This window comes from Crocodylus siamensis, chromosome 1, assembly GCF_052110815.1.
Source record: "Crocodylus siamensis isolate JL-2025a chromosome 1, ASM5211081v1, whole genome shotgun sequence".
NCBI classification, from domain to species: domain Eukaryota; kingdom Metazoa; phylum Chordata; order Crocodylia; family Crocodylidae; genus Crocodylus; species Crocodylus siamensis.
Window position 1 is genome coordinate 281,430,337 of NC_143395.1, and position 25,536 is coordinate 281,455,872.

The 25,536-nt window shown below is 39.6% G+C and overlaps 1 protein-coding gene across 5 annotated transcripts in view; it reads left to right on the top strand.

Annotated features, from left to right (window-relative positions):
- Nucleotides 1–21,012, top strand: part of MID1 (midline 1) — a 395,248-nt gene extending 374,236 nt beyond the window's left edge. For all 5 annotated transcript variants that reach the window (XM_090063921.1, XM_090063903.1, XM_090063886.1 and 2 more), the window contains 3 exons: nucleotides 12,945–13,106; nucleotides 16,882–17,089; nucleotides 17,707–21,012. In XM_090063921.1, the coding sequence (XP_089920047.1) occupies nucleotides 12,945–13,106; nucleotides 16,882–17,089; nucleotides 17,707–18,055 (719 nt within the window). In that variant the 3' untranslated portion in view covers nucleotides 18,056–21,012. The remainder of the gene's footprint in view (nucleotides 1–12,944; nucleotides 13,107–16,881; nucleotides 17,090–17,706) is intronic.
- The last annotated feature ends 4,524 nt before the right edge of the window (nucleotides 21,013–25,536 follow it).

A 25,536-nucleotide genomic window follows, 5' to 3' on the forward strand; every position in this document is an offset into this window, starting at 1 on the left:
GGTGGTTCAAGCACCTACATTGAACACCTTCAAGAGAATTTTGGATGCTTATCTTGCTGGGATCCTATGACCCCAGCTGACTTCCTGCCCCTTGGGCGGGGGGCTGGAGTTAATGATCTTCTGAGGTCCTTTCCAGCCCTAACTTCTATGAAATCTATGAAACAGTCTAGAGCACTTGTGACACCAGTTGTGTTTGAGGGCACTGCTTTAAGTCTACCATGTGTCCACGCTGAGGATAATTTATTTGGTGTGTTCACCCTTAGTTGAAGATGAGTGCTGCATAAGTATTATGCAGCCTCCATTTGTAAATAAGAAAGGTGGAATTCTGAAAGTTTGCCCAATACTAAACCTACATTTAGAAGTTTACTTTTAAGTTTAATTCTTGTGAAACCTACATTTAAAAGCTTCCTTTTAGGCTTAATTCTTGTCCACATGCTCTACATTTTTAAAAGAGCTGAGACAGAAGGTAAAATAAAGCTGTATATACTACATTTGTATGTCCTGGCTAACTGATAGATTTGATGCAAAGAAGCTTAACAGTGCTCCAAAGGAATTAGAGCGAGGAAGACAAGAGAAGGGAAAGCTTTCCTGATTAATTACTAACAAACAGAAGGGGCTGAGCGCTAACACAGTGTGTTGCTTATTCTCTGACCTATTTTCATACATGGTTTGATGCTGACAGAAGGCATACTGTGTATAAAGATCGTATGTCAGCTGCAGAGTACTAGGTATGGGCTCAATGACAAATGTGACGTTGTGGCAGAAGTGCATTCAGTTTTCTCACCTTAACAATATGAGACTGTTTATTCTTTGCTTACAAGTGGATAAACAACAAAGTATTTTCTTTAAAAGCAGCATTTTAGGCTCTTTGTGTGAAGGTGGGAGGTTTGATAAGCATAACAAACGCATATGAGGTTCTGAGGTGTAATATGGTGATTTTTTTTTTGGCAATGCATGAAATGCTCAGAATCTGAACTTCGGTATCACTTGTTATTGGGCACATATTTGACAATAAAAAGTTGAATAGAAATTAATGGATCATATAAATATTGTAAAAAGTCCTTAACATTTTAAAGAGGTAGACATGTGTTGCAGCAGTAGGACCTAATTCTCCTATCACACCAGCTTTACATCAGTGTACACCCTTACTGGTGCCAGTGGACAGTCTCTCTCCATTTATGGTGGTGTGAGATCAGAATAAGTAAGTGTTGCTTTGAATGCAGACTTTCCATAAAGGTTTATGGCTTCTTTGGGTCTTTTTCAAGAGCAAAAATACAATGATTCTTCATTTTAATTAAGCTTTCATTCATAAACTAGGGTCATTCTAGTTCACAACAAAAATATGAACTTCTCTCTATTTTTAATACAAGTTCCTTTTTCTCTCCATGTGAAAAAAGGTCTTATACCTCAGAAGAAAATGCTATCTCCATCTTTCAAAGGACGGTTCTTTATGAGAGAATCACTGCAAGTGTACCCAGATTTCTTAGCTTTAAACTTTGATAACATAATCAGTTCCAACTTATAGTGACACTTAGAGTTTTGTCCACCAGGCTTGTTACCTTAAATGCTCCTGGGAAGTTTGTTTCCCTTTTTTCCCCTTTGTTCTTTAGTAGGGTTTAGCTTCCCTACTGCAGTGAGGGTAATTATTTTTCCTATAATGTTTTCACTATGAGTAGAATTCACAATTGTTGGAGTTGCAATCTTCAAATTTCAAGGCATTGAAATAACTTGGATGGTTTATTTTATTTAAGACAATGTAGTTTCAGGAAAATTAGATTTCCATCTATTCTTAACAGTTACATAGTGTGTCATAAGAAAAGGCATTCTCCACTACTTCACTACATTCAAAAACAACACATGTAGTTGCTTTTGTAATTATGGGTTACTTACAGTAGACTGTATTCATGGACTTATAGACAGATCCATCTTTCATTTTTGTTCATTTCTATCCATAAATTAGTCAGAAGGAAGTAGCAAAAGCCAATAAGCTTCTTTCCTGAACGACTTGTGTGAATCACTTGGGATGCATACTGACAGTTGTTGTTCTGGAATATATTTCCTAGAACTGCATAGCCAGATTGGCTGTATGTTCTTCTCCTTAGTATATTTCTTTCATCACAGATATATATCATTCAGAAATTGTTATGAATTCAGTACGAAGAAATAAACACACCTATACTTTATGAATACATTTTGTGTCCAATAAAATAAACTAGATTATCTTTTATTAACTGAGAAATTTGGGGGGTTAAATTTGATGGAAACTGTCCAGCTGGCAGTTTATTTAAATTCAAGTCCTATTTAATATAGGAAAGATTATTTCCAAATGTGGTGAAAATTGCTTGGCTACCAAATGCTTGGCAGTACCATTTCTGTAAATAAGAGCAGCATAGAACGTAAATTTAGGCTGCTTTTTACCAGTTATTCTTGAAGGTAATACTATCTGAGGAGCCATTTGCACGTTAGCATGTCTGAGACGTAGCTAATCATCTGCAGTCTAAATGCTGTAAAAGCCTTCTATAATTATAATACTAGCTGGCTCACATGCAGTACAATGTAGTTATCCCCTTTCAATAAATTAAAATATAAACCCTGTAAAAAAGTTGGTAATTTTTTTATGTTCTGGAATTGCTCTACATTACTCCTGGGCCTTTACATCTGCCGGCCAACTTATCTTCTTGAACAACACACATGGCCCTTCCCAAGATGCAGATGCAGGAAGTGAAAGATGAATTTCACCTCTCCTTGCAATTGAGCAAACAGGCGTGCTGCCTATACCAAATATTCAAATCTACTGTATCAAATTTCAGATATATTATAATGTCCATATCTGACCTGATTTATATTATCACAACTCCCATGGTCTCTATCAGAGAGGATCTACATAAGAATCTTATCCACCCTGAGCAAAGAGTTGACATGAATTCATTAAACTGTGATCTTGTGAGCTGGAACATGGGAGATCTGCATTTATTTCTGGCACTGTCTATCAAATAGTTCTTCATCACAGGATTTTTTTTATCTGTTTTGTTTGATAGAGCCTATAACTTCAGAGAAGCTTCACACAAGTGCCAGAGTTTAACACAGCAGGTGAAATCACAAGAGTAGAGCCTTTACGCCTTTTTAAATTTGTTTCTCTTCACTGAATTAAAACTTTCTAAGCACTTGCTTCCCCCAGACTATACTTGAAGAGAAATTCTATCAAACACCCTTTTGAATAAATATGTTTCAGTCCCCTTCCTGCTGCAAGGTACATGGCATCAGACTGTTGCCTCTACATGGGTTCTCATTCCAAGCTCAGAACTGAATGCTCAGTTAAACATCACATTCAAGGCTTGCTTCTTATTAACTTCTACTGTATGGCCCCCTTTCACTGCCAGAGCAATGTCTGACCATAAAACAAAATCAAAACCTGGGTTTCAAAATTGCCTCTGTGGATCAGGTGCCCAGATTCTATTGACATTCAGTGAAATGTGAGTGCTTGACTCCCTTAGGCACTTTTCAAAACCCCAGCTTTAGGATATACAACATTTCCTGTCCAAGAGGCACAGATTACATCTTCCTTGCTTGTTTGCAGGATGTTTGACACACTTCTTGATCTTAACATATCATTTGTGTATAGACACACAAAGAATTTTTATCTTAAACTAAATTGTTAGACTTCAACAAACTTACACAAGATAACATTGGGGAAAAAGCCAAAATGACTTTGGAGCCACAGCTGTGGTGCAAGTCAATAAGACTGAAGCTTGTAATTCAGTAATGATTTTTTGACAACTTTATCTGTGCTCCTTTATATACGTATATCTTTCTATTCCTGAGAGTTTCGGAGACCCCCTTTAATGAGTTATTGATTGTAGAATAACTCGTTATTGGAGATCCTGGTTTTCTCTGCTAAAAAAATCGCAAATTCCCTGATATTAAAAAACCCGCAAATTCTCTGTTAACCGCCCCCACCCCCAAATCCATGATTATAAAGAAATGCCACTATATGTGTGTGTGTGTGTATGTATCAATTGAACACCATGTTCTACTTAAGTATTTACCATTTTAAAGCAGTTTGGAAGCCTACCAGTATCTCAATCACCATAATGAAATAAATTCTAGATACCTATAAATTTTGGTTTTTGATCATTTTATTTTTTTGTCATGGAAAATCAGAGCTCTCCCTGTGCCTCTTAGCACACAAAATGCAGGTCCAGGCCCCTCACTCACTACCCATAGCCCTCTAAGGTTTGCTGTGCCCCTCATTCCCCACCTCCAGTCCTGCTGGTTGCCCTCAAACCCCTCAACAACCCGTAGCCCTGCTGATGCCCCTTGTCCCTCACCCACAGCCCCCTACCCCTTCAGCCCTGCTGGAGGGGAGCCCTAGCTGTCAGGGCTATAGAGCCAGGGACCCAGGTCCACAGGCCCCCATGGCAGTGCCTGAGCCCTGGCTGCCCCCCATGGGAGACGGTGGCTGCTACAACGTAATGGAGTGTGGGACCCAGTTCCCCCTCCCCTGTGGGTGGCACAGCTGAACGAGCTACCTGTGACCCCATCCCACTCCCTGCCAGGGCTCTGCAGCTGCACGTTCTGGCCCTGGGCCTCAAGCCCCACATAGTGCCTGGATGAGCAACAGCCCTGGCCCAACTCCCTCCCTTTCTCCCTATGGGGGCCTCAGTCCCCACCCACTTACCTACGGGAGCTGCTCTTCAGGCTGCCTGGAGGCAATGTGCCCCCTGCCCAAGTGCCCTCCTCCCGCTCCCCGCAGCCTCCTGCAGGCTGGCACTCTGCCAACATACAGAGCGCTCTCTGCAGAAGTGCAGAATCAGTGTGTAAAAATAATCCCCATTTTTGGGGCTAAAATAAGTAACCAAAACTCCACATTTTCCCATGATTAAAATGAAATGCTTCTAATGTATAGTTGTATATATAGTGGTGCTGACCATTCCATGGATTTTGATCACAGAAAAATGTAAGTTTGGGGTTCCTTTTTTTAACCTGAAAATCGGGGATTTCTTTTTATCAGAGAAAACCAGGATCCCTCCTCATATACAATATGTCATATAATAACTCAGTAAAGTTATAGGTTCTATTAGTACTCGATATAATATATTATATATCACTATATAAGATTGGATAAAATATATATACTATTTTCTATCTAATTTAAAATATTCATACCATGTAATATACAATAACATATTAAAGGGGGTTTCCTACCCTCAGAAACTGTTCTATTTTAAGTGAATAGAACTTTTCAGGAGTATTTCTTTAATGTAAGGTAATGCAACAAATGTGGGATAAAAATAAGAAATCCTCAGACTATTAAAGAAGTGTTAAAAGATCATATTGCTTTGGGAATGGTGGTATATGTTTAGCAGAAATCCTGTATATATTATTTTCATCCATGTGTGAATATGGAGGAGGGAGGTTTATATATCCATCACCTTCACCCACTAATCACTCCATTGATGTGAGTTTGTAATAATTTATTGAAATAAAGCATTTTTAAACAATTAAAAGGCTCAGGAGATTAGATTACCTTCCTTTGACTTATGTGCTCCTGTTTTAGTTCAAAAAGAGATGTGTAGTTTTTTTTAAATCCAGTGGTGTAAATTTTAGGAGGATTTACACATTGGGATTTTTCCCATCTGGTTTTTAATGTGCATCAACAGCCAGCACCGGGGAAACAGCTTTACAAATTATTACCTCCAGATTGTAGAAAGCCTTTTTTTTCCTCCATTGAAAACTCTTACATCCTTTGTGGGCATCACTGTACTCACTGCACCATTTCAAGAAGTAATTTAAATTCCCTAAATTCTTGTAGGATATCGTTTTAAAATACATTGTTTTACCACCTGCAGGAACCGCTATCTGGCTATAGCTATAGGTTTTTTAAACAGGAAACCTGAATCTTGAAACAATGTATTTACGTGCTGTGATTAGGAGTGATAGTGCTCCCCGCTTATCCCCCCAGCCCCACTGCTGCATCTGTTCCTGTGAGTAAAGCTTAAGGACTGTGCTGCAACATTTAAATAACTGCTCAAATGAGTGAGCTAAGGATGCAGCTGCTCTGGTGGTCACTCCTCAAGGCCTGTTAATGCTCACACAATCAAGCTGCTCAAATGCGTGATCATTCCTGACCTTCTTTGTGTGAATAAAAGAATTGGCCATTCCATCATAGGTGCTGCTGGAAAAAAGCAGGAGACTGAGCATTCCTATAATACAGTTAAAAAAAATTCTTTCTTAAACACAAAGGATTCCCATGGCCCTCGCTGATTACCAAGATTTTTTTTAGAGCAGGGGTGCCCAACCCCCAGTACACAAGCCAAATCCAGCCCATGGACCTATGGCATCTGACCTGTGGGGATCCTCACAGGTTGGGAAATTTGCCAATGGGAGAATGGTGGCAATTAATACTGTGACCTCTCCCCCCTGCCAGATAACCAAACTCTATACAGCTGGATCCAAGTCTGTCTGGGGCACTGCTGCACAGCCTGATCAGGCCTGGGACCACCCCTTGCAAAGCCAGATCAGGACCAGGCCACTTCTCGGCCCCCTGCCCCACCACCCCAGATCAGGGCTAGGCCATGCTCCCGTCCATGGCTGGTCAGGTTCCCACTGCACTCACCCTATGCACCAAATTGAGGCCACCAGCCAGATACACCCAGATACAGTCTACAGATGGACCCAGCACCACCCACCCAGCCTGTGGGACAGAAAATTTAGGCACCACTGTTTTAGATCATTTGGGGTTTTCAGTTTGAGGATACTACCATTGGTGCAGTATGGGTAGCCTTCTGGGCCAAAGCATTTCTTTGTCACAGGCCCAGCCTCTAGGTGTAATCATTAAGGCCCCCCTTCACTTTTAACATATGATTGAGTCTAACCATATAGATGTGTGTTTGAAATCAATCAGAATTGGGAGTATGTCCTAGAATGGTGGCCCAGTAGGTGATGCCTTACATTTAAACATTGTCTTTTATATCAGTAGATGCTGGCTGTGGAAGGTTTATTGTTGACCCAGTAGCTTTGTCCTAGGTGTTCTTGGGCACACCTGCATTGTGGCAGCAGCAGCCAGTGTGAGAGGAACCCATGCCATGGCACCAGAAGCTAGGGTATAAGAGGTGCTTGGCATTCCACCCCCATTCTGCCCCAAACTGCACAAGGGTGCTCAGTACCTCACATCCCTCTTGACAGCATCTCTGCCTAGGTTATCAGAAGTTCTAGTTTCACCTCTTTTTGAGCATCCTCCATTACCAGTCTCTTAATAGGAATGTAGGGTGCTAATCACCTTATAGAAAGTGTTCAGAACCAGGCTGCACCCTGCTCAAAATAAGACATTTTAAGAAGTGTTCTATATAGCATAGTATTAAAACTGATGTTTTGAGTCAAACCCCAAACCCACTTTTCAATATCTAATTTGAGATCTCTCATTCTAGGATACTCTGAATTTGCTGTTTGAGGGGACTTGAGTCTTTTAACTATTTGAGTGCTGGATAGATCAGTCCTGACAGAACAGAGCTCAGATATCAAAAGTGCAGGTGCTAAGCTCAAGGAAGTGCTAAGCCATATGCTGAAATCAACCATGACTCCTGTTGATTTCAGTGGTGTGTCTACATGTGCAATTAATGCAACTGAATATACTCCAGCTTAGTTTGAATGAATGAATCCCAATGGCACTGTCTACACATGCATAATTTACTGTGCTGCCAGAAACCACTTTTATTTGATGGGCGTATCCAGCAGTGTAGTAAATTAGTCTACTGTACCCTAATTGCTATGCATGTGTAGACAGTGATGTTTTACTACACAACAAATGACTGCTGAGCAGTAAAGTGTCTTGTGTAGATGCACCCAGTGGGTCTAAAATAAATGCTTAAAGTTAAGACCACACATCTCAGTTCTTTTCCTGACTTGTACCACTTTTCTGAATGTTACCTTGAGCTTGTTAGTTTGCTCATAACTGTTACTATCAAAATGGACACTAAATACATTCCTGATAGTACTGTGGAGTGACCACAGTAGGCATAGGTCTGGTCCTTCAGGTACTGAAAATGGGAAAAGACTTCTAAAGATACTCAGGGGAGCAAGAGTAATACTGTGTTTGGTGGTACTTCATTGGTTTCTGCATTATACCAACAGTTCAAGCCACTGTCCTCTTCAAAGGTGGGAGGAAGGTTTACTTACAAAGTACTCCAAGTAGTCATGAAAATAGTATTGCCTTTCTTTAGGGTGGGTTATTAATTAATCCCCCTTAATGCTTTTATATTATTATTTAACATTCATACTATGAGCACATAGAGGCTCCTGTAGAGACCAAGCATTGTTTAATTCAGAATAATAACACCTTCGGGGGAAAAATGGATTTAGTGAAGGAGCAGCAGGAGTACTACTGTTTTTCAGGACCATTTTATTTTGAGAGCCAGTATCAAGGAAGATCTAGGACTTGACTAGCAAAGGTCACCGCGGCACTGAACAGTGTCATGGAATTGGTACAATACCTGCCTAGACTCTGGCAGTGGCTACTGTAGTTTTCTCTCACTTCTGAGTACTTAACTCACTGAATAAAGAAGCAAAATTCAATAGATATATTTCAGACACAGAACAGGCAGTGAGTAGATTCCGCTGTAGGCACTGTACTAGAGGTGCTAGACAGTGCTGGATCTTCTGCAAAAAATAACCCTGGGTTCTTTTGTCCAAGGAATGTGTGGGTGATGCATCTGTCTCATCTAATCTTTCAACAGCATCATGAAAAACTGAGTGCAGCTATGTGGTTGTTCCTTGAGTTTTTATACAGAGGTAGTTAACTTTGAAACACTTGTATCTGATGTTTGTTAGAAGTAAAAGGGGTCAGGATGGCTTAAGAAAACAAAGATACCTAAATGCCATTTTCCCTTTAACTTAAAACAACAAATAAAATAGGTTTCCATTCTGGAAAACATAGTAGTTGCTCATCTGGATGGTTATTAATATAAAACAAACCAGTGTCCTCAATGAGGTAGAAAAGTGCACAGCAAATTCGTATGCCTTTAGTCACACTGGCCACGTCCAGATGAGTGTGGACATGCAATATCTTGCACTGCAGACCCATCTGGGGCGCCACACACCATGCATGCTGGCATTGCCTATGCTGTTACCTCGCAGTTCGGGAGCATTTTTTGTCCCTGGGAGATTCCAGGGTCAGAAAAACCCATGCTGAAAAAAACCAGGGTGGCACACATGTCAGCAGCGTGATGCCCAAAACTGGAGCTTGGACAGCTGAAGTTACACTCTAACTGCCAGCCAGGCTTCCTGCTGCAACTGCAGCCCGAGGCCCCCAGGATCCCAGGAAAGGCTGTTAGGGCCAGCACAGTTGCTGGCCTCAGCCTCCCTTACCCCACTTGGAGTAACCTGCCATGTGCTAGAGAGCATATGGCATGGGCGTTCTCCAGGGACAAGTAGCAGCGGCACAAGGTGCTGCTACTTGTCCCCAGGAAAACAAATGTCCGCGCTTATCTGGATGTGCCCTGTATGCATGATTTCTACAAAATAAAACACAAAAATATACGACATGTTTGCAAGGAAATGCTAAAACGAATGGCTAATACCATTCCAGCTTGGTGAGAATTGTCTAATGGTCATAGCACTGATCAGGCCCTTGGAGACTCACGTTTACTTCCTGGTGCAGCCACAGAGGTCCTGTGTGACCTTGAGCAAATGGCTAATATTCTCATTGTGTCAGTTCCCCTCTTTTAGAATGAGATAAAACCTGCCTGTGATGACAGCCTTGTATTTAAAGCAATAGAACTTTAAGACAAAGCTTCAGTTTAGAAAGTCAAATCTGAGCCTTAAATACTTAGTGAATTTGAAGCAAAAAGCAAACATTCCCCCTGCCCCCCACCAACTTAAAGTTAGGGAGAACATTCAACAGGAATATGGAGTTTTGTTGAGTGCTCAGAACCCTGTTGCAGGGGATTTTTGTGAAGCAAAAATGCCAAAGCCACATTGATTGCTTGGCTTTAGTTTTTAGTTTTCTTGTGTGTGTCTTTCTCTCTTCTAATCACTAATAGTTTTTTCTTCTGGCACAACTGTATTTCCATATATGGTCTACTCAGACCTATCAAAGTATTCTCTGATGTCCCATAAAAGGCAAGCCAACAGTTTTAAACTGCTTTAACAATACACTGGCTTTTATAATGAGTTTTACATCCAATGATGTTAGAGACAGTTAAGAATGGAGGTAATTTCATTCAGTGCAAGATTTTTTCCCCTTTTTCTTTCTATTTTTCAGTTTTGTTATCTATGTAATAGATTTCTAATTATTTATACATACACACACACACACACACACATATTTATTATGTCATATTTATTAATGCTATTTTTATAAACGTTTACAAAATGGTAGCATCCTAGAGACTGATCAGACTGGAAATCTGTTATACCAAGTACTGTTTTAAACAGTGAAGAATTGTATTTCAGTTTGTGGGATTAACTAGCAACTTTCTAGCTGCTCAGGAAGCATTTTGGCACTTACATGCAGGTTGCAGTTCTATACTATGGACATGTAAACAAGCATAAGGAGACTGAGCATACACATTCTGGGTATACACATACATATGTATGCTGGCTGGGTACAGACCCAGCCAGCATACATATATGCTAGCTGGGTATGTACACAGCTATCTACACACACCAGTTCTGGACATGCTCTGAAAGTGTAGGTGACCAGAAATCCATGACTAATGGGTACTGCACACTGGAAAAGAGTACTGCATTTTAGCCCCAATACAGCAGAGTGGTTAGGACACTTGCCCAGAAAGAAGAAAATCCAGGATCTGGGCACTCTTCACCTAGAGTTCTTTAAAATTGCATCTCTCGAACTTCCCAGCACAGAGCTCTAACTGCCCTACCACAGAGTAGGCATTACTAATCTTCTGTTGAAACTTCAGCCCTGATCATCTTAAGAGGGGCCTCCATATATCTTCATATGTGGGGCCAAGAGAAACAGACTAACCTGGGGCATGTGTGACTTGGTGCAATGGCTACTGTTCTGGGAAGAAGCAGGCCCTAGATTCTAACCTGCACCCTCACTTCTAATGTGGCAGAAGCTTGTAAACTACTCTCCATCCATTTTATCCAATGACTACTAGGTGCTAGGGACAGTGGCTCAGCTTCAAAAGACTTTTGGTTCAGGGACTCAGTGAACCTGTCTACATAAGACATTTACTCTGGACCTGCCTAATTACCCATCTAGTAAATGTCTCAGTGGGCACTTCTACACAAGATCCTTCGTGTGCATAAGATTAATTCTACTGCACATTAGTAAGGCTGGCAAAAATTGTGCTAAAGCACTAATGCATGGTAGATATCGTCTAATGCTCATTAATGTCATGTAAAAAGCGTTCATCTGCACTAATGATCAGTAGTGCCAATTAGGGCACATTCAGTACCTGTTATTACTGAACTGTGCCCTGGTAGTCTTATGTAGAGTTTAGATTATGGTTTATATGGGATTGTTTGGATAGGGATGATCTTGCCTCAGGTAGGGGTTGGGCTAGATGACCTCTGGAAGTCTCTTCCAGCTCTACTTCTCTATGTTTCTATGAAGTTAAAGATACACATTCAACCCCCCTTTGGTTGATAGGGTACCTAGAACCTGGATGTCTCATTTCTTGACTACTGGAGCCTAAACATGGTGAGGTGCCCCCCTCCTGCCTCACTTTATCTGGACTGATGGTCAGGTATGTGCATACCTACTCAGCCAGTACGTGGATATTGCACATTACCAGGCTACACTCATGCACTTCCATGTCCATAGTTCAGGGCAAAGGCCAAAAATGCCCAGGCATGCAGTTAGAAAACTGTCATTTAGGCACACAAAGGAACATAGACTTTTACCCATAGTAAATGGCATCTCAAAGAATCACAATTCAATCTAATTTTGAAGCAGACACTGCTGTGCCTCAATAGATTTCATTTTGGGGAACGCTCATCTTTTATTTAGCCTATATATGCCTTTCTTTAATCATTCCTGACATGTTCTATTATAATCTAGATAGATTACATATACATATGCACACTAAACTATTTATAACTATATAAAATGGGAAGTAATACTAATCTCCGTCCAGAGAGAACCATAAGGGGTGTGCGGGGCCTGGGGCAAATCAGTCTGTGCAAGACCCCTTTAATATTGCAAAGGATGAGGCCGTAGCTGCTCCACCTGGCTCCCACCCAGCTCTGTGGGGCCTCCCAAAGTGCAGGACCTAGGGCAGTCGCCCCGATTCATGCCCCCCAAAGGATGGTCCTGCTTCCCTCAAGGAACCACCTGATCACCTATGTAACAATTTAGGTCATACCATCTGGCATTGGCTGAACTGAAGAAGATAACATTAAGACTATATTCTGTAACAAACCTGGGCTATGACAGCTCATCATTAGACTTAAGATCCACAACCTAAAGATCTCCCCCAACAACTGTTTTCAGATCCTCTAGAATGAACAATTGGGGACTGAACAAAGATACCTCAACAAATCTCATGCCAACTAATCACTTCAGTCTTTTAAGTCTAAAAGAATACAGCCAAGTTCATTAAATCAAAAAAGAGACCAGTAGCATTTCCATAATCCTCTAGATCTTAAGCAATAAAACCTTCCTGGTCTAGGGACAATTAAACATTTCTCAGACTGTGCACAAATCATCTCTTAAAGGTCTCTTCTTTAATGGTTGACTGCATGTACTAAGATCTTAAACATTACCTAACAATGGTTGAGGGCAGCTGAAGTAAATAGAAAATAATAAAACAATTGGTAAATGTAATAGCATTTAAGGAAAAAGAGGCAGAGCCTTTTCTTTATTATGGATTGTTCAGTTATTTTTCAGGCTAAAATAGTCAAAGGTGCTCAAAATATTTCTCCATTTCTTACAAAGTATTTTATATGCTATGACTAATGAGCTTGGTTTGAAATTTCAGGTTTATGTAATTCAGCCGACAGCTGGATGATTGTTCCAAATATCAAGCAAAACCACTACACAGTGCATGGGTTACAGAGTGGCACTAAGTATATCTTTGTTGTCAAGGCCATTAATCAGGCTGGCAGTCGCAACAGTGAGCCTGGCAAGTTAAAGACAAACAGTAAGTAACATGAAATTCAACTCACATGCATTCATGAACATGTTCTGTCTTTAGCCCCTTTTTATTGGTTTTGTGCTTGAAAGGTACAGGGGTTTCAGAGTTAGTTACCTTGTAAAATGCTTTCCACAATGAATGTCATTTTCACTCTGTTCAAGCCTCCTAGACGAGGGACAGACATTCAAAAAACCTGGCCCTGAATTGATTCAATCTTGCAGGTTAGTCTAACCTGCCTAGGTCGAACAGGTTTGCAACTACAGAGACATTCCCTCTGAACTGAAGAAATGCAGGCATGTGCCTACAGTGGCTCAGGCTAGAAGTTGGGGAGGAGGGGTGAGAGGGAAGGGGGAATGCTAGAGCAGCCCTCCCTTCCCTTCTATAGTGCTGAGCTGAGGGGGTGGGGGCATAGCCAGGCTCCATTGAGATACTCTGATTAGGGTGGGGTTTAAACCTGCACTGTCTAATGGTTTTCCCTACTCACTGCTCAAGAGGCAGGAGTATTACTAGGCTCCAGCCCCCAGCTAGCACTCTGAGGCAAAGGAAGTGTGTGTAGTGCATGCATCTGTTGATGATGCTGAGCTTTTCAATCTCCCTCTCCCTGCTTCTCCATACTGTCTGCAAACCTGACAGGAGAGGGAGCCAGCAGCAACTGATAACACAGCATTTATCAGCGCATCAAGAAAAGAAAAGCCTCTCTCATTAGTTCAAGCTTTTCTTGAGTAGAGTAGAATTCTCAATAAGAAATTATTGAAAATATTTCTTTTATTCCATTTTTTCATTATTTTTGATCATCTTTTGCTCAGAAAAATATTTTTCTTCTATTTTAATGGGATATTTTGTTTCCTTGTTGATTTGATAGGATGATATGACTTTTTATATTTTATTCTTAAAAAAAGGTGAATGCTGTCCTGCTGCATTTGTCCCTGTTTGAGGAAAGTTGAAGAGTGCTATGGGATAGTTGAAGCAGAGGTCCTAATTCTGTGATAACGATTGCACAGAATGTGTAGGAGATGTATTATAGTGCTTTAAGTTAAAAGTTTTCAACATTTTTCCATCTGCAAGCTATTGTCCTGACTAGTCAATTCTACTTTTTTTTTTAGAGTCACAGCAGGTGCCTTGGAGTCTTGGTTAGGGAATGATGGAGCTTGTGAAGATTTTTGGGCAGATATATGAAACAAATCAGGGGTCCCTGCATGAGGGTACAAGCTGGATCAGGCCCACAGATCAACCTCACATGCTGAATCCCGCACATACTGCCAGGCCAGTGCAGGTGCTGCATACAGCAAACACCCTGGACCAGCCCCTCGCACTGTGTGCAACATGTGCCCTAGACTAGTTCCAAGAGCCTTAGGCAGTGTATGCCCCAGACTAACCCCACCTGGGGCCAGTGCTGGTGCATGCTGCATGTGATCTGTGGAGCCAATCTGGGGCAGGCCACACACGGGTCCAGGCAAGACCCATGGGCAGCAGTTCCAGCCAGATTATACAACTCTGTGAGATGGATCTGGCCCACAGGCTATATGTTTGATACCCTTATAGTAGGAAGATGGTATTGTAGGGAAAGGTGTTGGAGGAAGTGGCGTAAGCCAGCTTCTCTTTCTTCCTCAGCCTGCAGTCTGTCCTTGGACTACCTACTTATATAAACCATATTTGCTACTTAGAAGACAGTGTATAGCAGTAATTACAGTTACCTGTAATTGGAAGTAAAATAATCATTTCGCTACCTCTGAAGGACCCATTTGGGAAATGTAATTGTTCTTCACTTTTGACTTGGAGATAGGATGTGACACAGAAAAATGCTTCCTGTCATGTAACTGTGAAACTTGATGTGACCTGATGCAACCCAGTACCGAACAAAATATGCTCCAGATGCTGCTTCAGCAATGCAAAGACAAAGGGAATAGGTGGTGAGACACTCTGCATTTCCTACTAGCCAGTGGTAGAAAAAAGCAGACTGTTTGCACTCTTGGGGAAAAATGTGCCAAAACCTATGCTGTCAAGTTTGGTATGTGTGCATAATTCATATACATCATGAAGACAGAATATACCCCTACATTTAAATCTGTTCTCTCATCTTAATTTTGAAATAATAGTGACTAAGACAGGTTTGGCTTAACAATCCTTTCTTTATACCAGTTTTAATTACTTCAGTTCCATTGCATAAAAATGACTTAACTGTTTTTTCCACAAACACTAAGCAGTTCACATCTTCATTTAAAATACACGTGTCAACACCATAACATCACAGAGCCTCTGAGAATACTTATTCCATTTCCCATGCATGTCATCAAATCTTCCACTTTTACCATTTATGTGAAAGAAGAAAAGGAGCGGGGGGAAGTCTGTTGCCACTAGGAGTATCATATTTTCTCAGTTGTTCTTCAGAAATTATTTGGTAGAATGAAAACAGTCTTTCTGCTTTTTAACACAATGGGGAAGCTTGTCAGTTTTAGCAGCCATTTTGTAGCTACAGGACTTCATTTACCAAACTACTTCCTGTTATTGTCCATAAGCCCTGTGCAACAGCAAGAGATATCTGCCAACAGCAACTGCCTCAGTGATGCTTTACACCATGTGTACCGAACTATAATTTACTTCCTTCATTTAAAAGCTGAGCATCCAGCATTGTAGTGCTATGATGGCATCCTTTCACAGTGATACTGGATACTCAGCAGCATGTTACTCCCAGTATAATTAAGACAGGATGCATCTACACATGGAGTTAATTTGCAGATATAAATTCTGGCACAGTTAGTGCTGGAGTCAGCTGCTCCTGGACATAGCGTTTACTTGTGTGCCCAGGACCACAGCAATTTGTGCAGGGGCAGAGCAGTCCTGGGCTGGCAGCAGACTCGGGGGTTCAGCCCCGGGCTCCAGGTTGCAATGTCAGGCAGTAGACTGGCTGGCTGGGGCACAAGAGTGCCCAAAGAGGGGAGCTGTGTGGCTAGGCAGCAAGTAGGGGTCTGGCCCCCTGCTGCCTGTGCTGACAGAGCACAATTTATGTCTGGGTCAGCATTTACACGTACATTTATGTACAGTTATTTTCACCACTGTAAGATAGTACTGTCCCTGACAGTACTATTTTATGGCAATGAAAATTAGTTTTCGGAGGACTAATAGCATCACATGTGTACAGTTGACACTTCACGCTGCAGCAAATTAATGTACTGTGCAGTTAAACACACATGTAGATGCACACACTGAGAGTGAATGAACAGATCAGGATAGCATTTACAAATTCATATTAAGGGATTAAGAAGTAATACAGCTGCATAATAGTGATAGAGCCATTATTATAGTTTGTCATCCTTGGCAAATTAATAAGGATATGTTATTCTAAAATCTAATATTAAATGGTGAACAAGGAGAAAGAAAAGCATGATCAGAGCTTAATTTGCAGATGTATGTTTCAGTTACATGAAAGAGAGAAAAGATTCAAGTTACTTTTTGCTCTCAGAGAATAAGTGTGAGTACAATGGAGGGCTTGCTCTTAGGGTTCATCTTCACCAGGAAATTAATGTACTGTAAAGCTGTATGTGAATTGACAGTCCATTTTTCATTAACTTGCTGTGTAGGCATGTTTAGCATACAAGGTTAAAGGTGTTTTACTCCACTTTCAGAGCACTTTGGAGATGAAAATATATATTAGTAATAAATTAGTAATATATATTAATAGATTAGTAATATATATAGTGTATATAGTATAAACTCTGTGATCCAACTATACTTATTACTATTAACAAACCTTTCGCTTATCTTTCTGCACGTGTGTGTCCAGGCCAGCCATTTAAACTGGATCCCAAATCCGCCCACAGAAAGTTGAAGGTATCCCATGATAACCTGACAGTGGAGCGTGATGAAACCTCTTCCAAAAAGAGCCATACACCTGAGCGATTCACTAGCCAAGGGAGCTATGGCATAGCTGGCAATGTATTTATTGACAGTGGACGGCATTATTGGGAAGTAGTTATAAGTGGGAGTACATGGTATGTATCACATTTTTAATGATCTGCCATGCCAGAAATAAGTTGCATTTGCTTCCATATCAAGTTGCATTTGAGTCATGTATCACTGTGCTGTGCAGACCTACTTTTTGATGTCTTCTTTCACCTTCTTTCCACTGGAATACATATTAAATCAGCAAGGAGAAATCAGATTAGAACAAATGGAAAAAAGAGTGGCAGGTAGAAAGTTGGTGTTTTAAGTTAATTAAGGTGTTCCTTATTCCTATGATTAGGATGGGAATTTAGGGTGGAAGAATTAGAATCCAGAGTTGTTAAGTATTCAACAGTTTTCCTTGTAAATAAAAAGGGCCTTTGTCATTAGGTAAGAATTCCAAAAATTTGCTATAGCAGCCATATTACAGAGTTTTATGGACGATAGAGTTTGCATGATCTGCCAGTCACAACATGGGGAGTAGGGAAGAACTTTAATTAAGGTTGTGCAGATATTTTGGTGAGTCTTCCCTTAATGAGAATTTAACATAAATGAACAGAAGAGGGTCAGGCATTCCTCAGAGTCCTTCAGGGTAATGTTTAGCCTTTTATTGCTGGAAAACAGCATAGCATGAAAAAGTTTTGTTTTAAGCTGTTTTGTTTTACAGGTATGCCATTGGCATTTCGTACAAGTCAGCACCTAAGCATGAGTGGATCGGAAAAAATTCTGCCTCCTGGGTGCTTTGCCGTTGTAATAATACCTGGGTGGTGCGACATAACAGCAAAGAAATTCCTATAGAGCCTGCTCCTCACCTCCGTCGTGTTGGGATTTTGCTGGACTATGACAATGGTTCCCTGGCCTTTTATGATGCTTTGAACTCTTTACACCTTTACACTTTTGACATTTCTTTTGGGCAGCCTGTTTGCCCCACATTCACTGTATGGAATAAATGTTTGACAATTATAACGGGGCTGCCTATCCCAGATCACTTAGACTCCACTGAGCAGCTTCCATAACTGCTAAAAGCAAAGAGGTAGGATGACAAAATTTTCAGTGGACTGCTAGAATGCTGCCCATAGAAGCTTGATGGGAGCTATTTGATTATATGGCATTTAAGATGTCTCTGATGATTCCCATTTCAGACAGAACTGAAAATGGGAAATTCTCTTTACTGTGTATTTTGTATTAAAGGGCAAGAAATCGCTTTAATAATTTCTCAGAACATTTTTGTATTTAGTCTCTTACAGGAAGATTTATAAATTATTTATAGATTTAAAAAAACAACGAAAAAAAGGAAAGCCTGATTTGGATATTCGGATTACAATTCATTGCTTTTGCACATGAAGGGCCTCATTCACTAAAGTTTCACTAGCCCTTTCCATAGTTTTATTTTATAGCAGACAAAACAAGCAAGAATTCTGTATACTAGAAACTATGCAGAGGACAAATCCACATACAAGTTTTAATTGTACTAATGTAACATTAAATTCCAATATTCTTGTGTGCAGCATCTTCTGCAACACAGGGATGTGCAGTCAGAAAAGAAAAAGTAGTAGAAGAAGAAGAAAGAAAATAAAAAGAAGGCAGTGGAGCTAGCCAGTTCAACAAAACAAAAAACATTATTTTTTTTCTATTTGCCAGTAAGGCAGCATGTTAAATCTACTTATAAAGATACATGGAATATTTTCTGTCAATCCAGTAGAAAAACCATCTGGTGATTTATATTATTGATGATTCTCTCTACCAAGGCTTAACTTCTATCTTTACAAAGCTCTGTAGGATCATTGAAGATATGCTAGACTGATGTCATCCAGAAAATCAGCAGCATTGGAATAGAGCAGCCAATCTAAGGCCTGACTGTAGCTTGGTTTGATGATCAGCTGTTCATTCTAAGTTCTATTGCAACTGGAATGGGTCAATTCTGGTGGTAGAGATGTGGATGAGTATTGTTGATTTTACAGGTTCACCATAACACCCCAAGCCTGTACACCTAAAATAAGACAGGCTGCTTACATACAACTGATTGTAATGTGAATGCAAGTGTTTTGTTGTCTCACACCATCCAAAATCTATAAACAAGCAACTCATTTGATTTACAAACATTGTACTGAAAAACACTGTACCGAAGTTCATCATAAAAGCAGATAATGAAACAAAAATGTGCTTTATTGTGTGGGGTTGTTTGGGAGGATGTTCTTTATGAATGAGGAGTAAGTGACAAATTTGTAGCAATAAAATTAATTTGTCTATTTTACCTTCTAATTAGCCCTGGTGTTAGTAGGTACAACCCCACTGAAGTCAGGAGAGGTTGTACCCACTTTGTCCTAATCTGAACCATCGTTTCCTTTTCTTTTTATACAAAATATGGCCCGTTATGCTTCCTACAATATTTATGTGTAAATGATCACACTGGGAGATTCTTAGAAATAATTGAAATGTAAAAGACAGTATGAGATCTTTAAAAGAATGCTTTTCCTACTGAGATGATCAAAATAGTTTTATTGCTAATATGAAATGGTGAAAAATCATCTTTATGGAATACCAGCTTCAAAAAAGCATTGGCTCAGTAAATTTAAATTTTGCTTTGGGTGTCCTTTGAAAAGGACACTTTAATGCACTTTGTTCACTAATGGGTCCAAAATAAAAGGGTCCTAAGCTCAGCTTCAGAGTTGTTAAACATTGATTTTCCAGGTACAAAGATATGTTATAGTTTGCCTTATGATCATATGAAAGAAGCTTATGAGCAGGGTGATGAGTACATGCCTATAGCTTTTTAAAAAAATAGAAATTACATTGCTGGGGGGCTTTTTTCCCCCTTTAGTTTCCTATTCCTACCATATTTGCTGTTGAATGAATGGGGAAAATTTTCCCTCTGGTAATAAATTAGCTGGAGCTATTTCATTGCTTCTTGCTGTGGCATTATTCCACTTTACAGATAATAGCCACTGATCTTGTCTAATTTGACATGTTTAAAGGGAAAATATGTACATACTCTCTGCCACAATGTTTACTCTAATGTCTGTGATGATATAGAAAAGGCCCCAGCACAATTAAAATATATTCTGAAATATTGTTTTTGTAAATCATTTTCTAATGACCAATACCACTTGATGTGCTTTGTCCAAGTTATCTAACCTTGAATGTTTATGTGAAGGCTGTTATGTACAGTGGATAGGACATAGTACATAAAAAAACAATGGTAAAAAGGTATGGAGAAAAGGAAGTGACAATTTGGGATGGATGCCAGTCTCCTGTCTAGCAGAGAAGAATGAGCTACAACAGCCTACTAGGTAAAGCTATGTGCCTCCTTTTTCAGAAATACAATATTAGGTAAATCTGGAAGCTAGTCTCAGTAACCGGCAAACTGAAAACAGTTCACGAGTTAACCACACGAAACTCACAGAGATCAAACCGGATTGAAAATTGTATCATGAATTAGAAAGGTTCCCCCCTCTTTTTCATTTTAAACACAGACCATGTGTTCAAAGATTGACTCTGGTTTTGGCAGAAGGGAAAAATGGCCTTTTACCTGCTATAATAATCCTTACTATAGGATTTATATTTCACCACTGAATACTTCATTTGGAGCCAACCACATTTGTCCTGTGGACTATAAATTCAATCAGTGCACTATATATATATGGGCATGTGTGTTTATGTGTAGTTGTAAATGTGCACACGCACACACACGCACATGTATATGTATGTGTGTGTGTGTGTTTGTGTGTTTATATATATTAAAAGTATAGGCATACATATATAACTGTAAATTAATTAGCAGCAAATTAAGTTTCAGACCATCCCTTTTAGTTTGTTTTTGATCCATTACATGTGCTGCATGAACTGGAACTGAGGAAACAACTTGTCATCTTTGGTATTCATATGGAGACTTTTTAAAAACACCAACACATCTGTTTATTTTATGGTACTTGATTCAATGCCTGATTAATCAATAAAAGGATCCCTTTGAAAAGATAGTTTCAGTGTTTTATGGCATTTTGCATGGTCTATAAAAATCAAATGAAATACGGGGGACAGCTCTCCTTTTACAAATAAAGCACATCGATTTTAAAAAGGAATAACTGGCTCAGAAGTGGCTTTACTTGTATCTTATGACACAAGTAAAGCTTTATGACTGGTGGTGAAGTACTGATTTATAATGCCATATTAAAAAAATACAAATACTTGGGACAAAATTTGCAAAAAAAGGATAGTAAATAAATCCCATACTGGGATGATGATAATTTTAAAGATGTAAACCTAAGTTGCAATTCAGTTCAGCAAGTGATGGATACTAATGGTAGCATGAAGAGCGAGAATAGTGTACTCAAGTCACTAAGGATAATGTTCAGCACAGTTTAATAGAAATTGAAACAAAAGCTCATTTTACCTGGCTTTTCCTCTGTCTGTTTGTATCTCTCTTGCCTTACCTGTCTCTGCCTTTTAGTCTAACAAACCCTATCAAGCAGTGGTTTCAAAATTGTTCCACCAGTTTTTAAGAGAATGCCTTGTAGATCATCTACATAGACAAGTTGGAGTGTGCTCCTCCTCCATTTTTTTGGAGTGCTGATCCAGATTTAAAGAAGCTAAAAGTACATTAAATAATTTCCCAGTATTACTTTACCATATACATAATTCCTATAGTTGCTTCAAGGATATTATGTAATCAGCAGTAGGAAGTGAAGGTGGCCCATGTGCCCGCTAATAGGAAGGGGGAAATGGTGAATGTGATTGCAAATACGTACCATAGTCTCAAATGTAAGGGAATGTAGCATGTTCTGTGGCACAATCCATCTATGAAAAAAGATAGAGACCCATTGCCACCAAAGGGAAAAGTATATGTAGGTCTTTATTCCCAACTGTAAATCAGGAGTAACTTCAGGAATAACTGCATTAACTGAAGTTACTCCTGTCTCAATAGCCCAGCCTCCATGTATGTTTATCAGGAGAGATGGGAATAAAATATAGCTCAGAGGGGATGTGGTGGCAAAGCAGTTAAGGTATATGGCTATGGAGATGTGAGTTCATTCCCTGTGCTGGGCTGTGCCTGGCTGGTCCACCTATAAATGGTGCCTGTTCATTTGAACTGAGGGTCCAAGGCAGCCAGATATGATGTTAGCTGCATCACTCCCTTGCATATCATTGTCTATTGGAACTGATGTACATGAGCTATGTGAATCCAATGAGCCTTTCAGGACCTGTGAAGGACTGGTCAGAATAATTGGACAGGTGGAAACCTGCCATTACTCTTTCATTTAGTTCTCATCCCTGTTATAAAAAAGCAAACCTGCACTGATTTGTCCATCTGCTGCTTCCCTGATGAACCTTCTTCCACATTTCCAAATGACACAAAAACTTGCTTAAAATCCTAACCCAAATAAAAGCAGTAAACTGGGGATATCAGTCCCCCAGGCCCTGAATCCCCTTGACACTTACCCAAGTTTTCAGTCTGGTGATTTCAAAGGAGATAGCCCTGATTTACACTGGCAGAGCTGAAAGGAGAACAAGATCAATGAGTCTTCCAATTCCTGTGAGGTCAAAACTCGAGCAAAATGTGAACCTTTGTGCTAGCGGAAAGGCATGCCTATTAAATCAAGTCCTTGCAGCAGCACATTAGCTGCAGTTTCTCATGTGCTGCTTCTCAAGCCCAACACAGGTGTGCTTTTAAAATATGCAGTTCTATAGCATTCTTCTGAGTGAATTGTCTGGACAGTACTGTACAATTTCCTTAAAGCAGCATGCAAACAATTCTTTTAGCAGGTGCTATGTTACAGTTATAATGGAGGCACAATTAAAAGTACCATAAATGGCCTAATTATATTGTTCCTGGTACTTCCATTTAAGAATGGAGTCTAGCTAAATGTATGTAAAAGTCTACTACCTCCAAGTGTTTATCTCAATTTGTGTAATTATTTCAAGTATATTGGGCTCGTAGTGGGTTGGGGATCTGGTTAGCTCCAACAGCCCTTGTTTTCCCTGGGTCACACACACTCCCCTCAGGGAACAACCAGCACGAGTGCCCAGGGTCAGGTCTGCTCTTGCCAACCCCTCACTCTTCTCCCTCCACCAGTTTCACTCCAGCAACTTCCACTCTCTCTGTCCACAGTGTCTCAGCATCTCTCAAGGTGTTTTTTTACAAATTCTTGCAAACCCCCAGAAGAGAGGCACTCTGATAGGGTGCTCAGGGCTCATCCTGGGAGCCAACCCATCTACTCTCTCTCCTCTTCAGCTCAAGCCTGGGAGCTTTTTAGCTCCTACAAGCCAGCCAGTTGTTGTCCTCAGCTGACCCTGTCCTCCAGAACAGGCTCACAATCATTTGCTTATTGCCTGGCAGTGTGTAGCCTCTATGCAGTCTGCTACAGAGATATGTCATTTAAATTCACCCCTAGGCTCAGTCGTTAGGAGTATTCTAGAAAATCCATGGAAATATGCCATGTAATGAAACCTTTAAAGAGATCTAGTGACAGCTTTGTATTATAGCTAACACTGTGACTATTTAATAGAACAGCATTATGGCTGTTTAAAATTTTTCCTCTGAAACATTTTAAATAACAATATTTTTTTTCCAAATGACATGAACAATTCCAAGAGAATTTTTGTATCTTCTTTTTTGTTTTTGTCAGGAGAAAAACAATATCACCACCTAAAAATACCTTGGTTTGGGTTTATTCTCACTTTCTTTTCTTTCCTTTTTTTTCTTGTGGCTTTTTCTTCCTTTCCCCATCTTTTCTAGCACCATTATTTTTGTTTGGGTTTTAAATAAAAAATTCAAATTATAGAAAACATGCTTCTCAATTAGCTGGCAACAAATTGAGAAAAATAATTGCAAATAACATGTTACCTACTAAGCATTCTTTGCAGCCAAAAATCTTAAAAGAGAGTGACATTTTTAGCATGGAAGCTATGGAAAGAAGGTACATAAATTTATCGGTTTTATGATAATTGAATAATTTAATTTACTTAGTCTACCCTTCACTAATGCATGTAATGGTTGGTAGAGCTGGAAATTGAAGGAAAAGGAGGTGACACTTGCTCTACAGCTGTGCTTTCTTCCAGAGAACAAGGAGACCTGTTTGATGCAATGAGTCCTCAGTAACATGCATAATCAAGGCGTTTTTCCGTGTGTGTGTTCATTTTGTTTTGTTTTGTTTTTTGTCTGTGCCTAGTCTATTTGGTACCTGCTTCTAACGCAGTGACTTGTCTCTCCATTCTTGCATGTTCTGTTACTCATGCCTAGTTGGGAAACACTTTATTGTAGAACAATGTAAAATCTGCAGTCCTTCTCAGATGACAGTCAGAGGCAGAATGTCATCTTCTCATCCATGTGACGACTAATAATGGCCAAATCTAGGACTGGTTGTGCACATCTAAACTTACTGGTAGTGATGTTGAGCTGGAAATCTCATTAGATAAGCAGCAATAATGACCCTAAACTTGGGGTGTAAGCTTAGGTCTGGGAGCAATTGTAGACTTTTTTTCCCCAGTGACATCTTGTTTGATTTGAGTCAAATCATTTTCCTTCCATCGCAATTTTTTCATCTATAAAATGGAAATATGATATTCTCCAACCTTTGTGGATGACTTTGAAATGTATGGATTCATGACATCTATTAGTGTTAATTTACAATATGAAATTTCCTACATTTCTTGTTTTTGGCATGGTGGATAAAAGCATGAAAGCAGACCTTTTTCTTGAACTGTTATGTAAGCTTGCATGGCAGTGGGAACCAGGCTGTGCAAATACAAAATAAGCTTTCAAAGTGTTTCAGAACTAAAAATCCTCCTGAATGCACTTGGAATTTGAAGCAGCAGTACTAATAGATCATGGTCCCTACCAATCTCTAACTTTCGTTATTGCCACTAAAAGTTTATGCAGATATAACAACGTAAATAGAAGTAACACAAACATTCAATCTTTTCACACGTGTAACTAGTGAGTGATACAAAGAAGGAGGAAAGATCAAATATTTAAAAAAAGAGAGATGCATGAATAATTCTGTAAATTACAGGGTTAGGTTTACTTAGTTTCTTTATTATTGAATGGATCAACCTATTCTTTTTTTAATATATTTGGATGAACACTAAGTATTACCAAAGAAGTGTTTATGAACAATCCATAAGCTTACTCATCCAAATTATTCTGTTCATACGTCCAAATACATAACAATCAGGATCAATTTGTGAATGACATGCACATAGAATACAAACTTTAAACTGACTGCCTCTATTATTCTAAATGAATAATTCAAACATTTCTACAAACAAGTTTTTCTCATTAATGTCTTGATATTGCAGCATTATTCCTCTCTGATGGGATAAAATATGAATGCATTGTCTTTGCATTTATGTAAAGTGAATGTTTCCTATGATTAATACCAGGAAATCTCTCAGGATGAATAAATCTAGTTGGTACAACTCTAAGTTCCCACTGGTTCTGGAAACTGAATAAGCCATTCATCAACTACAAGCCTGAATTCCTGTCTAGTTCTGAATGGCT